The sequence below is a fragment of the Carassius gibelio genome, chromosome B2 (assembly GCF_023724105.1).
Source record: "Carassius gibelio isolate Cgi1373 ecotype wild population from Czech Republic chromosome B2, carGib1.2-hapl.c, whole genome shotgun sequence".
Lineage (NCBI taxonomy): Eukaryota > Metazoa > Chordata > Actinopteri > Cypriniformes > Cyprinidae > Carassius > Carassius gibelio.
In genome coordinates this window covers 4,203,001-4,215,553 of record NC_068397.1, presented here as the reverse complement: position 1 = coordinate 4,215,553, position 12,553 = coordinate 4,203,001, and the positions used below count along the sequence as shown (strand labels likewise).

The 12,553-nt window shown below is 36.6% G+C and overlaps 1 protein-coding gene across 1 annotated transcript in view; it reads right to left on the bottom strand.

Moving 5' to 3' along the window:
- LOC127950907 (rho GTPase-activating protein 21) overlaps positions 1–12,221 on the bottom strand; it is a 61,965-nt gene extending 49,744 nt beyond the window's left edge. Inside the window, exons 1-2 of the mRNA XM_052548319.1 lie at positions 11,996–12,221; positions 11,002–11,181 (exon numbers count right to left, since the gene is read on the bottom strand). Coding sequence (XP_052404279.1) covers positions 11,002–11,076 — 75 coding nt within the window. The 5' untranslated portion in view covers positions 11,077–11,181; positions 11,996–12,221. The remainder of the gene's footprint in view (positions 1–11,001; positions 11,182–11,995) is intronic.
- Positions 12,222–12,553: the final 332 nt, after the last annotated feature.

Below are 12,553 nucleotides of genomic sequence, written 5' to 3'. Positions count from 1 at the left end.
TTTGGATGATATTATGCACTGTAGATGATGATAACTTCAAACTCTTTGCAATTTTTCTCTGAGAAACTCCTTTCTGATATTGCTCCACTATTTTTCGCTGCAGCGTTGGGGGAATTGGTGATCCTCTGCCCATCTTGACTTCTGAGAGACACTGCCACTCTGAGAGGCTCTTTTTATACCCATCATGTTGCCAATTGACCTAATAAGTTGCTAAATGGTCCTCCTGCTATTCCTTATATGTACATTTAACTTTTCCGGCCTCTTATTGCTCCCAACTTTTTTGGAATGTGTAGCTCTCGTGAAATACAAAATTAGCCAATATTTGCCATGACATTTCAAAATGCCTCACTTTCAACATTTGATATGTTCTCTATATTCTATTGTGAATAAAATATAAGTTAGAGATTTGTACGCGATTCCATTCTTTTTTTACTCATAATTTGTACAGTGTCCCAACTTTTTTGGAATCGGGTTTATATCTCACCTTCAGCATTATAATTATTTCACCCGTGCCGGACAGAGATGGCGACCACTTCATAAACACTTCATAAAACTTCCCAGAGCGATTATAGACTAATAGTGATCGGTAGCCGATCAATCAGAGCTCCCCAAACTTCCAGGATAAACATTTCCTGATAATTTACTCATGACCATGTCATCCAACATGTCTTTCTTTCTTCAGTCGCAAAGAAATTACGTTTTTGAGGAAAATATTCCTGGATTTTTGTCCATATATGCACTTCAATGGTGGCCAATGATTTGTAAGTTCAAAATGAGGTTTCACTGCAGCCTCAAAGGGCTCTTAACAATCCCAGCCAAGGAATAAGGGTCTTATCTAGAGAAACAATTGGTCATTTTCTGAAAAAAATTAATAAATAAAAATGTCACTCTTTAACCACAAATCTTGGCTTGCTCTCACGCAAATCAATTTTTGCATTATGTAATTAATGACGATAACATTTATTACATTGTCGCATCTTAGATATTGTGATGGGAGGAGCACAAGACAGACACAGTCAGGCCTAGGAGAGGCTTTAATTAACAGAAAATAAAATAAAACAGGCAATAAGAGTGGCCAAAGGGGGAGAGTGTCCAAAATAAACAGGGAATCTGGTATCCTCGTCGTGCTGTGGGGTTCGTGTGGTTCGGGCAGTGTCCATGGAGGAAGGGTCCAGGTAAGGGGCGGAGTCCGGCGGCCGCACGCGCTCCCCTTTTCTGTCCAGGGCGCGTTGGGCTTTTAAACAGCGGCGGTGATGAGGCTCCATTTCCTTCAGGTGTGCCCCATCACACGACGCCAGCCCTGACTCGTCCAGTGCCCCTCCTCTCACACACCCACTCTAGTCGGGAGCCTGGTGAAGGGCGGCGATTTAGGACAGGGTGCCGATGACAATGAGGGAGGAGGCAGCTGACTCGTCACAATATATAAACAGATTGATGAACAGCAGTCATATAAAATGCCAGTTATGTCAAAACACATTCTACAGACACACCTTTTGACAAGCTAAGCACCAATACTGCTCATATCTGTGATACTCTCCATACACAACATCCTTTTGTTCTGGATGAGTAAGGAGCAGCAGTTCTTTCAGGTATGCAATAAGCCTGTAAATAATTCATGATGAGTGCAGATGCACCTGGGCAATGTGTTGCACTCCTGGAGGTGTGTAGGGGGTGGTTGGTGGTTCAGTTATTAGAAAGCAACAGCTAGATAAGCTATAAACTCTACAGGCTCATTCTCCAGGCTCCTGTCCTTCCAGAAATTTAGCATTATAGTCATGTCATGATAGCAGTGTGTTCATCTGTACATGTTGCACAAGAGGTGCATCCAGATGACAAGCATGAATACAAGCAGCACCTATAGGCTTGAAACAAGAGACTGGGTGACATCAGCAATGACAACCGCTAAGAAAATTCTAACTAGAATGTCTGAAAGGCTCACGCTAAACTGTTTAATGTAGTAAAATATAGTAATAGTATACTTTTTACACAGTATACTTTTACACCGTATTTTTTATATACTATATAATGTATTTTCTGTCATTACATGAGTCAGTGCTTATTGATCCTAAATGAATAAACTCTAAAAGAACTAATCATGTCTGGCATGCTGTTCTTTTCAAGGCACAAAGCAGTAGCTGGAACCATTTTGTTTTTCTCTATTGAATAGAGAATCTTTTTTGCCTTCTGGCCGAGGAGTTAATCATATGATGATCTGTAACAGCTGAAAAATGGGAAAAATCCAAAAGCAAAGAATGCTAAAACAAATACATATATGACTTACTACAATGTGTATTCAGGTAAAGAAAGACTCAAACAATCTTGAAATATATAAATCCAGAACATGCCTAATATGAAGCGTTTATTGCTGGAACACCCATCCATGGTTTCTTTTAAATGAGTAAGTCATCCAGTTAAATTAAAGGATAGTCCACCCAAAAATAAAAATTCTTTCATCATGATTACTCACCTTAAATCCCCTTAGATCCCTATGGGGCTATTCACGTAAGGATGTTTTTCATTCGGTGTGTATTTGTATAACAATAAAGGATGGTAATGAATAATGAGAAGCAGATGTCACGTTCAATCCATTATAAAACATACAGTCGGTGCCGATGGCTTCATGGACAGCACATGTAGCACTGTTGCACTTCAGGCATCCCGTGTCCGAGTCCCGGTTCGCGGACCTTTTCTGATCCCATCCCCTTCTCTCTCACCCACTTCGCTACTTGTCAACCTACTGTCCTATCTAAATAAATGGCATTAAATGCCAAAATATTTAAATAAATAAAAATTTAAATAAACAGTACATGTCTACCTATTACAGAATAAAAAAAGGCCACTTTAAATCTCAAACGGAAGTTATTACAAGCACACAATGATGGTTTAAAGTTGGTTTTAAGCAAAAACATAAGTAATCACATGCATTTTCAAATGCAGCTTGATGCTAATTGTACTTAATTGTGTGGTTATATTTTAAGATGTATTCTTGAAAGCATTATAGATAGTTTGTGTTTCTGGTGCAGAACCAAACTTTATCTATCTTAATTTAAAGCTGTATATTGAGCATATCCTCAATTAGTTTTTTTTTTTTTTTTTTTTCAGTGGTCTGTTTTATTCAAACAATTATGAAAATGTTTGCATTTAGATGCAGAAGAACTTTGCCTGTTGAATATTTAAAAACAAATTAACTGTTCCTTGCTCATCTCCAGATTAGATCTCTTCTCTCCACTTTCCCTCATTGGCAATAAGCGACATGGAATTCTATTTTAGAAATGTTTTTTTTATTTTCTGCAATGTCACAGCAGGAACAGCATACAAAATATGACAGTGAGAATTTTAGAATATATGCTTTATTCAGTGTTAAAAGTGTCTAATGTGAGTTTAGGGCTGTAGCTATCGAATATTTTAGTAATCGAGTATTCTACCAAAAAATTCCATCGATTAATCAAGTAATCAGATAAAATGTGTTTTTGCTTAATTAAAGTGCAATATTAATTATGCAAGAGAAAATAAGTCTCCTGGGTCTCTTAAAATGAACCTATTTCCTATTTTAGAAAAAAATATTTTATATTTTTTAAATGCATAGAATGCAATGCATACATCAAAAATAAAAATTTAATTATTACCCATTGTTTCTCTGTCTGTACTTGTACTGTGAACAATGACAATAAAGTTGACAGATGAATTAAGTGCATTTAAGTGCCATTCAGTTGGGGTTTAAAAAAAAAGCATTTTCTGAGATGCACATTAAACATTAAACACACAAAACATTAATTTATCTTTTAATTATTGAAAATAAACTTAATTGTTTGTTAAACAAAGGGCATTTACTATTACAAATAAAATATGGAAGAAATGTTGTGTGATTAAACCTTAAAAATAAAAAGGTTTTTTTTAGTAGTAGGCTATATACATTCTGATGAACAATGGTCTTTAACCGGACTTTTATTTTGACGAGTTAATGTACCTTTACAGTTCTGTGTATGTGATGTGAAGCTAGTTTTACTTAAATCAAACGGTCAAATGCTCATGAAGTGACTGTCAGAGCAGTTCTGGAGATATTGTTCATGTGTTCACGTCCTTATTTAGTGAGACAGCAGATACTGAAATTACCACAAGCGTCACGCGCGCTTCAGATGGGGAAGTCGTGGCCTAATGGTTAGAGGGTTGGACTCCCAATCGAAGGGTTGTGGGTTCTAGTCTCGGGCCGGACGGAATTATGGGTGGGGGGAGTGCATGTACAGTGCTCTCTCCACCTTCAATACCACGACTTAGGTGCCCTTGAGCAAGGCATCGAACCCCCAACTGCTCCCCGCAGCATAAATGACTGCCCACTGCTCCGGGTGTGTGTTCACAGTGTGTGTGTGTTCACTGCTCTGTGTGTGTGCACTTTGGATGGGTTAAATGCAGAGCACAAATTCTGAGTATGGGTCACCATACTTGGCTGAATGTCACGTCACTTTCACTTTCATAAAGGAAGTCGTGCTTCTGCTCCATTCTTTAACAGAGACACGCAGAACATGCAGGAATCATATTTAAATAGACTGTTCCGGCTTAATATTTACAGATATTAGTCCATATCGTGATTTGATGTGAGTGCAATTACCTATTTTTGATTAATTTATTCAAAATTTGGCAATTTCCGTGCCATTCCGTTGTAAATTCCGTTTTTATGACTGGATTCCACGATTCCCTCCGCGTTTTCTGCATCGCGGAAATCATTGGGCCCTAGTTGTGGTATGCCATCTCTATCTTGCAATGGACACACGCCACGACGTTCTCAATGTTTTATGTCCATAATATAAAAGTCAAAGGTCACAAACTAAGATTAGTTGTTTATCCAACAGTGAAGTAGTAGGAGGAAGCATTAGTCAAGCCCTCCAGTGTCGTTTTATTCAATGAGGAAACTGTGGTCAACCAGAAAATCAAGAAATGCACGAAGCACATATAAACATATAAAATGAGTTAGAGACCAGCTCCACCTCCACCCAACTCATTAATCTACTCAAAAATGCATTTCACAAGGAAATGGTCTTAACATTCAAAAACAACAGGATGATGCCTATTAATAAAAATATTTTTGTACGAGTGAGATTAAAACTCCTTAAGTGTCACTGGCCCACCGGTGGGCCCAAAGCCATTGCATATTTAAAACCGTAATATTCTATACTAAACCTAAACTAATCTTGACAAACTATATATCATTGGAGACCTTAGAGGTTGTATTTTTTATATTTGACCACTGTTTTATAATTAAAATTATGTAGTGACAGTAATTCATTAATTTGTGACAAGAAAATTTAGCAAAAAAAAAAGTAGTTGCCTTTTGTTACAAAAAGCTGATACATATATATACAATCACGAAAGTATATATTTCTTATATTTTTTTGGCTGCCAATAATTCTGACAAAACATCTTTTCTAGTTTTTATAAAAAAAATTGAGAATAAATTGAATATGTATATTTGTATATCTATGATTGATGTTGCAAGTATTCAGTAAAAAATTAAATGAAGTCAATTTCATGTATGATCATACATGAAATAAACTTTTTTGTGAAGTTTCTGTAACAACACTCTAGTAGCTATGTTCGATTAAAAAATCATTTACAACCTATCTAGAATGTTTTATTGCTGTTTGAATAAAAAAAATCAAATCAGTCGTCCATTACAATTCATTCAAGGAGCATGACTAGTACCTAGTGGACATTGTTGGTATAGCAACTAAAAATAACACAGAAACCTCATTTTTTGTGATATCAATGTCAAATTTGGAACACAACTTCTTTAGATTTTAGGCTTTTCATTTGACATGAAATTAAATTCAACACATACTTGTTTTTTTTTTATAAAATATAAATAAATATTAAATTATTTTTTTTATTACAACAAACTTAAACACCTATAACTTTTTTATTTTACATTTTATTCAACTTCTTTCACATGTACAAGAAACTTCCAAGTGTGTTTTTAAAAACGAGCCCAAAATTAGGTTCATATTCCAAACCGTTCCAGAATTACATTAATTTGAATCTGGACATGCCCTTTTCAGCTCTACCCCCAAAAAGGGGGGGTGACACTTAAGGGGTTAAGTACTGAACCATCTATTCAAAATAAGACAATTCTAGAAATGCAGAAAGACTCAACATTACTTTTTCAAAAAAAGGTATTCCCTGTGTCCAGTAAATTCTGATTTGGGAAGAGACGGGGATTTCCAGAGTTCCACAAACAAACATTCTGTCTACATTTACTCACCTTTTCGTTATTCTAAACCTGTATGACTTTCATTGTTCCATGGAACACAACAAGAGAAGTTTTAATGAACCTCCTGGCTGAAGATTGTTTTCCACACTATAAAAACTATATCATGAAAACAGACTCAGTTTCCAAACAACAGTCCAATTTACTGAAGCCTTGCCACATGTGTACATGAAACATATCCACATATGCACATTTTTCAACTTGAAGACAACATCCCAAAACGCTTTTTTGTATTTTTTAGAGTTTGACCATTCCTGGTCACAATATACTTTCTTTGAAGAGTCTCCAAGCTGCTCTATTGTAAATTATTATTATTATTTTTATTCAAGTCAGTCATACAGGTTTGGAACAACATGAGGGTGAGTAAATGATGACAGCATATATTTGTCTGAACTATCTAGGGGTGCTCTGATCACGATCGGCCGATCGTTATGCGCATCTCGTCAGTAAAGCCAGTTATCTAATCAGCGGTTAATTGTGGTTTCACATAGAGCAGCTGTTACTACACAGAGCCGTTGTTAATAGAGAAGATGCACCAAAAAACGCTGAAAATGAAGTGGATTTGCGCATCTTCTCAGTTAACAATGGCTCTGTGTAGTAACAGCTGCTCTATGTGAAATCACGCACCTGATGGAATTAACCGCTGAATAGAGAACCGGCTTTACTGACGAGATGCGCATAACGATTGGCCGATCGTGATCGGAGCACCCCTAGAACTATCCTCATTAAAATGCACAGTACAAGAGTGACAATCCTGTGATATTCCAGAGCTTGAGCAGCTCAATGCATAATGTGTAGAGGTGTGACTTAGGTTTGGGCCGTTAGCCGATGGCTGATAGACATCACAATGTCGCCCCAGCATCATGATGCCAGCCCCCACGCCCCTTTTTGAATGCACAATCGCTTTCACTATCACTTTCGAGATTTGTGATCGCACATACTGTTTATACTATGGAGTGGCAGTACTTACCACACATTTTATAAGATTATATGTTTTTCAGTGGTACTAGGGATATGCAAATCATTCCCCAATGACCTCAGTCATTTAAAACTAATGTGATAAGTGCTTATGCAAATCATTTCATAGGCTATAATCGATTATGGTCTATTACTGCATCAATGCAGAATCGTCCACATCACGATGCATTGATACAATGATTAATCTCACCACCTTTAATGAGGAGCTTTAAAACTCTGAAAATGAGTAATGGAGCACCGCAGGGCAATCACAATGAGCTAATATTATTTACACAGAGGATTGTTAATATAAAATGAGTCACTTGTGTAACAAACTAAACAGGAACAAAGTAACTATTCAAAACCAGTGTTACCAGAGTACCACATTTTGGCCATGCAAAACAAGCACTAAGCTAAACAACAGACTTATTTCTTCCCATTCACACATTGAATCTTTGGCCCATCTAATCACCATGCAGGCACCAGGTTTCCCTTCCTCATCACTCACATCCTGTCCCTCTATTTCAGCAGAAAAACAGATACAGTGCTGAATATTAGATTAAAGGGGAGGGCTGATGTGAGCACAAATCGGCAGATGCTATAAATAGATGACCTTCAACCCGCCGTGAATGTGGACAGGGGTTTATACAAAGGTCTTCATTCATAAGGCCAGTAGAAAGATTCGGCAGGCTGAGCACAAAAATGTTGATTCATGGGAGTGAACTAATATCACAGCAGGACAGCGATACCCAACATAAATCACTAGCACCCGTGTACCTTTTTTCCATTTAGCCCACTGCACTCTTTTTTAAATGGGAAAACCCTGCATATTTGAGCAATACAAACCAAAATGAAAAACGAAACCAAATCACTGACCACATTCACGCCTGCAGGAAAAGATCCCGACCATGCCTGACTGCTCAAACTGAGAGCAAGACAAAAGAGGGTCAGTATTACTAAAACTTACAAAAAAAATACTAAACAAAGCTTACTATTCAAGGCCAAGTCGGCACAACCCACGCTGAAAGCCATAAGTTAATACCCAACTACACAGCAAAATAAATATTGCACTTCTTATTTGACAGCATCAGCATTCAGATGGTCCCCACATTGACCATGTGTTTAAAGAAAGAGGTTTGACACCAGCTGTTTGTGTCGTAGCTGGGCTTCAGACGGTTTAGAAAAGCTTCCCCCACAGCTCGCACACAGATAAACGGATGCTCCTCGCCTGCCAGGGAATTTCCTTCAAGAGCATCCAAAGAATTTCATTTCTTCTGCAGCACACTCTTATGATTACAGTCCTTCATGTTTCTCTTGAACTACAAAGGGATTTCAGACAGCAAATAAACTCCAGGCTGTGAAAAAGTGTGGAAAAATCCAGCCTGGTTTCGTGCCGAAAGGCACATGCATCACGTGGGTCTTGTTTGCAGAACAACAACAGAGTTCATCAAGAGTCAAAACATTAACCGAAGTTAAAAAACACCTGTCTGGACTTAAAAAGACTTTTGACATGCAAACTCACCACATCAGAAAACAGGTTCAGCACACTTGGCTATAAACAAGCCTCAGTGATACATCCATCAAACTAATTAGCTACTGCAATGCATGGATAATAGCACATAACCGAACTCTGAAAAAGTTGAGAGAAGAGGTAAGGCATTACTTTCCCAGCTGGCATTCAGGAATAATGAGCAGGTCTGGTTGAGGAAGCAGCACAGCTTGTCAACAACAACAGGCCACACAACAGCACAACTCAATTCAATCATATGACCTAAACAACATGTTACTGCTAGCATTCTTCCAATTGAACTCTGTAAGTCACAACAGTGTTTCCAAATAATTCCACCTTGGTGGAAAGTTTCATAACAAACCCGAAAATATATTTCACCTGCATATCTCATAATAATATAAAGCAGGGCTCCACAGTGCCACCATTTCAGTCGCATTTGCGACTGGAAACTACTGCATGCATCTATAAAAAAATATTTAGGAGCACCTGTGCGACTGACCCAATCAGCATATTTGTGTTTGTGATGAGGGAGCTTCAGAGGTTTCTAACGTAGCCTGCTTCCAATGGGTTTTTGCAGCATTGAGTAATGCATCACAGACGTGTCCGCTCATTATAACAAACACAGTTAAGCCCGTGTGAATAAGAGATTCATTGTGCAGCTTTGTTGATTATAATGGAGGTTTGTAAGATTATGTGACAGCTTTGAATGATTATTAAGGGAGTTTGCAAATGTGATATTGATTTAATACAATGGTTCATTAATCAAAAAGTTAATATTAAGAGACTTAGGTCGCGTTTCAACCAAAATAACCCGGAACTAGGCATTATATTTGCTCTATTTTTGCTCTATTTTGTCAATGAAAATAGTTTAAAACAGAACAGCTGAGCCACTGTGCATCTCCATTCAAACACAGCATTCAGTTTACGAATGAACTGCATTTTAAAGCAAATCTACTGAATCAATGATTCAATTACCCATTCACGTTCTTTGTTCCTGAATGAATCAGCCATCTGAACGAATCAATTAAATGAATGCTGGCAGTTTTAGTTTCATTTTAAAAGTATCTTTTCTGTTATTTAAATAATTTCTTATTGATATATTCAAATTTGTATATTTAAAAAACTAACCTCAACATGTATTCATGAATTTAATTGTACTCATGTGACCAGTGAGCCTTATTAAACATCTGAAAATACATATACAATCTCTTTTGTGTTCTTCTGTGCCATCTCTGTATTTTTTAAATACCGATTTTATTTGATTGGTAACTTATTCTTATTCTACGTTTTTTTTATTCTGTTGTTTTGATTAGAAATATTAAAAAGCTTATAAAAAGATATAATAGATGACATACTTTTAATAAAGTTCGAAAAATGCCATTACAACATTAAAAAACGAAATTCCCTGTAAATCACTTTGAGGAATCAAATATCACCTCATAATGGGAATGTACAATTTTTATCAGAATTTTTGATTATTGATTAGAAGGTGCTTCAGAATGTTTAACCATGCTCCTAATTTTTTAAGTAAAAAAGAGAAGTAAGCACAGAGCCCTATGTAAAAGTAAAAGACCTATGTTCTGTTTTGTGCAGTTTCTTTGGCTATGAACTAAAATAAAAATCACATTTTTTTGCACTTGTCAAATCAAAAAGGCAGTGATTTAATTAGGTATATTTTCCGGTGCGCGGCACGTTTCACAGTAAATCAAGGCACTGTGTTCAGATGATTACAGAATTTCAAAATACTTCAAAATAGTAGTAATAATACTTTAAAATCATTAGTACTGTTATTATTTTTTTTTACATTCAAATTGTTTGAATTGTTAAAAACACCAATGTGATGTGTACTGACACACTATCACGTTGAAAAAGAGCTTCAGCTTTGAAGTCCAGGCACAAGTCATTGAATATTTACTTTGTTCAATTTGGGGGGGTTGGAAGAACTCTTTATTTTGCTCCCACAATGTGCATCAGATTGATCCTTTTCATTTTAAAACCGACCAAATTTTTCTGAAATCCCCTAGAAAGAACAGGTTCCATGATCTCACAAAAGGGAAACAGAAGTAAAAAAAAAAAAAAAAAAAATTCTAAAAGAAATATGACAAAATTCTGATGATCGAGAGGGTGTTTTTCACTAAGATTAATGACCTTTTAATAGTGTTTTTCCTGTACTCACTATATGACTAAAGTGAAGTCACACTCACTTAAAATAATGTACACTCGCTGATGGAGTTCAAATCAAAGACAAACTGTCTATTAAATAAAAGCATCTCACCTCGCAGTGCGGAGATGCGCCGACATAATTCAGCTCTTCCTCATCACCTGAATCCCTCCAATGTGTCGCCATCATTTCACCGCTGCAGCCCACATCTAGAGAAATCTCCTCATATCAGCTCCAAGATCACACTTCAATATCCAGCTGGATTTGGTTTTCCACATGTTTGGATAAAAGACCCTGGGGAGCAAAAAAAAAAAAAAAACACCCAACACATTAAACATTTATTTACTATAAAAAAAGAAATTATATATATATATACCATTTACTATAGAACTTCAATTTAATGTTTATATTTTTATAAACACCTTTTACTATATACATTTTTCTTTAGTTTTTAATCTTAAGAGCGAAACTTACATTAATATTTGTAATCAATTCACATTTTCTACACATCTATCTAAAGACGTTCTGACACAACATCCGATTTGTTTTGGTTTCTTTTTCTGTTTTTGACAGGTGCTTTAAAGTAACCCCGTTAACCGTGATAAATTAACCAATAGAATTCGTCAAAAGAAACGCCCTAAAATCACTTATTCCAGAAAAACGTGAGTCTTTCCCGTATGCCACATGCTTACATGCACCTCACATTTTCTTAATTAAAATCTCAGCGGTATCAAACTGTGAGGTATCACGCACACGAGCTAATTAAACAAGCTTAATCTTGTTCAAATAAAATGATAACCATGGACAGAGAGTATAATCGGGTTGTTAGCGGATAGGTTTCATGTGGTGTGGTCAGTCTGTGTGTGTGTGGCTAACAGCGCTGGAAACTTTCTGCTGTGAAGTGATGTCGTGTACTCAAACACAACCAAGTCTATTTATATAACTTACACTTTAAAAGTGTCGAACTTAATTTTAACGAGCGAACACATAAAGTCCTCCGCGTGTTGGGCGAAGTTTGAGTGTTTTGAGGGATATATCTGGTTAGCATGAGTAGCTAGCAAAACAAAGTAAAGGCTAACTGGTATTGTAATGGCTAGCCAGCACCTACCTGTTGGGAATAAATCGCTGATGTCACGCCGTAAACGCCCATTGCGCACCAACAAATAATTAATTTGTCAGAACTGTCAAAGCGACAAGATAGGTCCGTGTCTTGTCCTCAATCCGAGTGCTTTTGTTGGATTAAAAACTGCACGAAACTTTTCCTAGTCCCCGGTCCAACTCGACGCACACACGCGAACGGCACTCGTTGGATTGGATGGGGCTCGAGCGCACTCGGAATCCTTGGAAACGCCACCCTTCTCTAGCTGAGGGAGCCCTCGTCCAATCAGATTCTTTCTAACACTTCACGTTTAAATTTCAGCCAATCATTTGCGTTGGTACAAATTCTATTTTCTTTAAACAATCTGTTATCTCTATCAAGTCACTTAAAATAAATTAACTAATTCATTAAAATTGTATTTTCAGCTAACGTTTTAGCATTTTTTTGTGTTTTGTCCATTTATTTATTAATTCATTCATTTTGAATATGTCTTAATTATAATAATAGTTTTTATTATTTTCTTTTTTTCAGTTTTATTAGTTGTTTTTACTACATCAAGTTGAACAT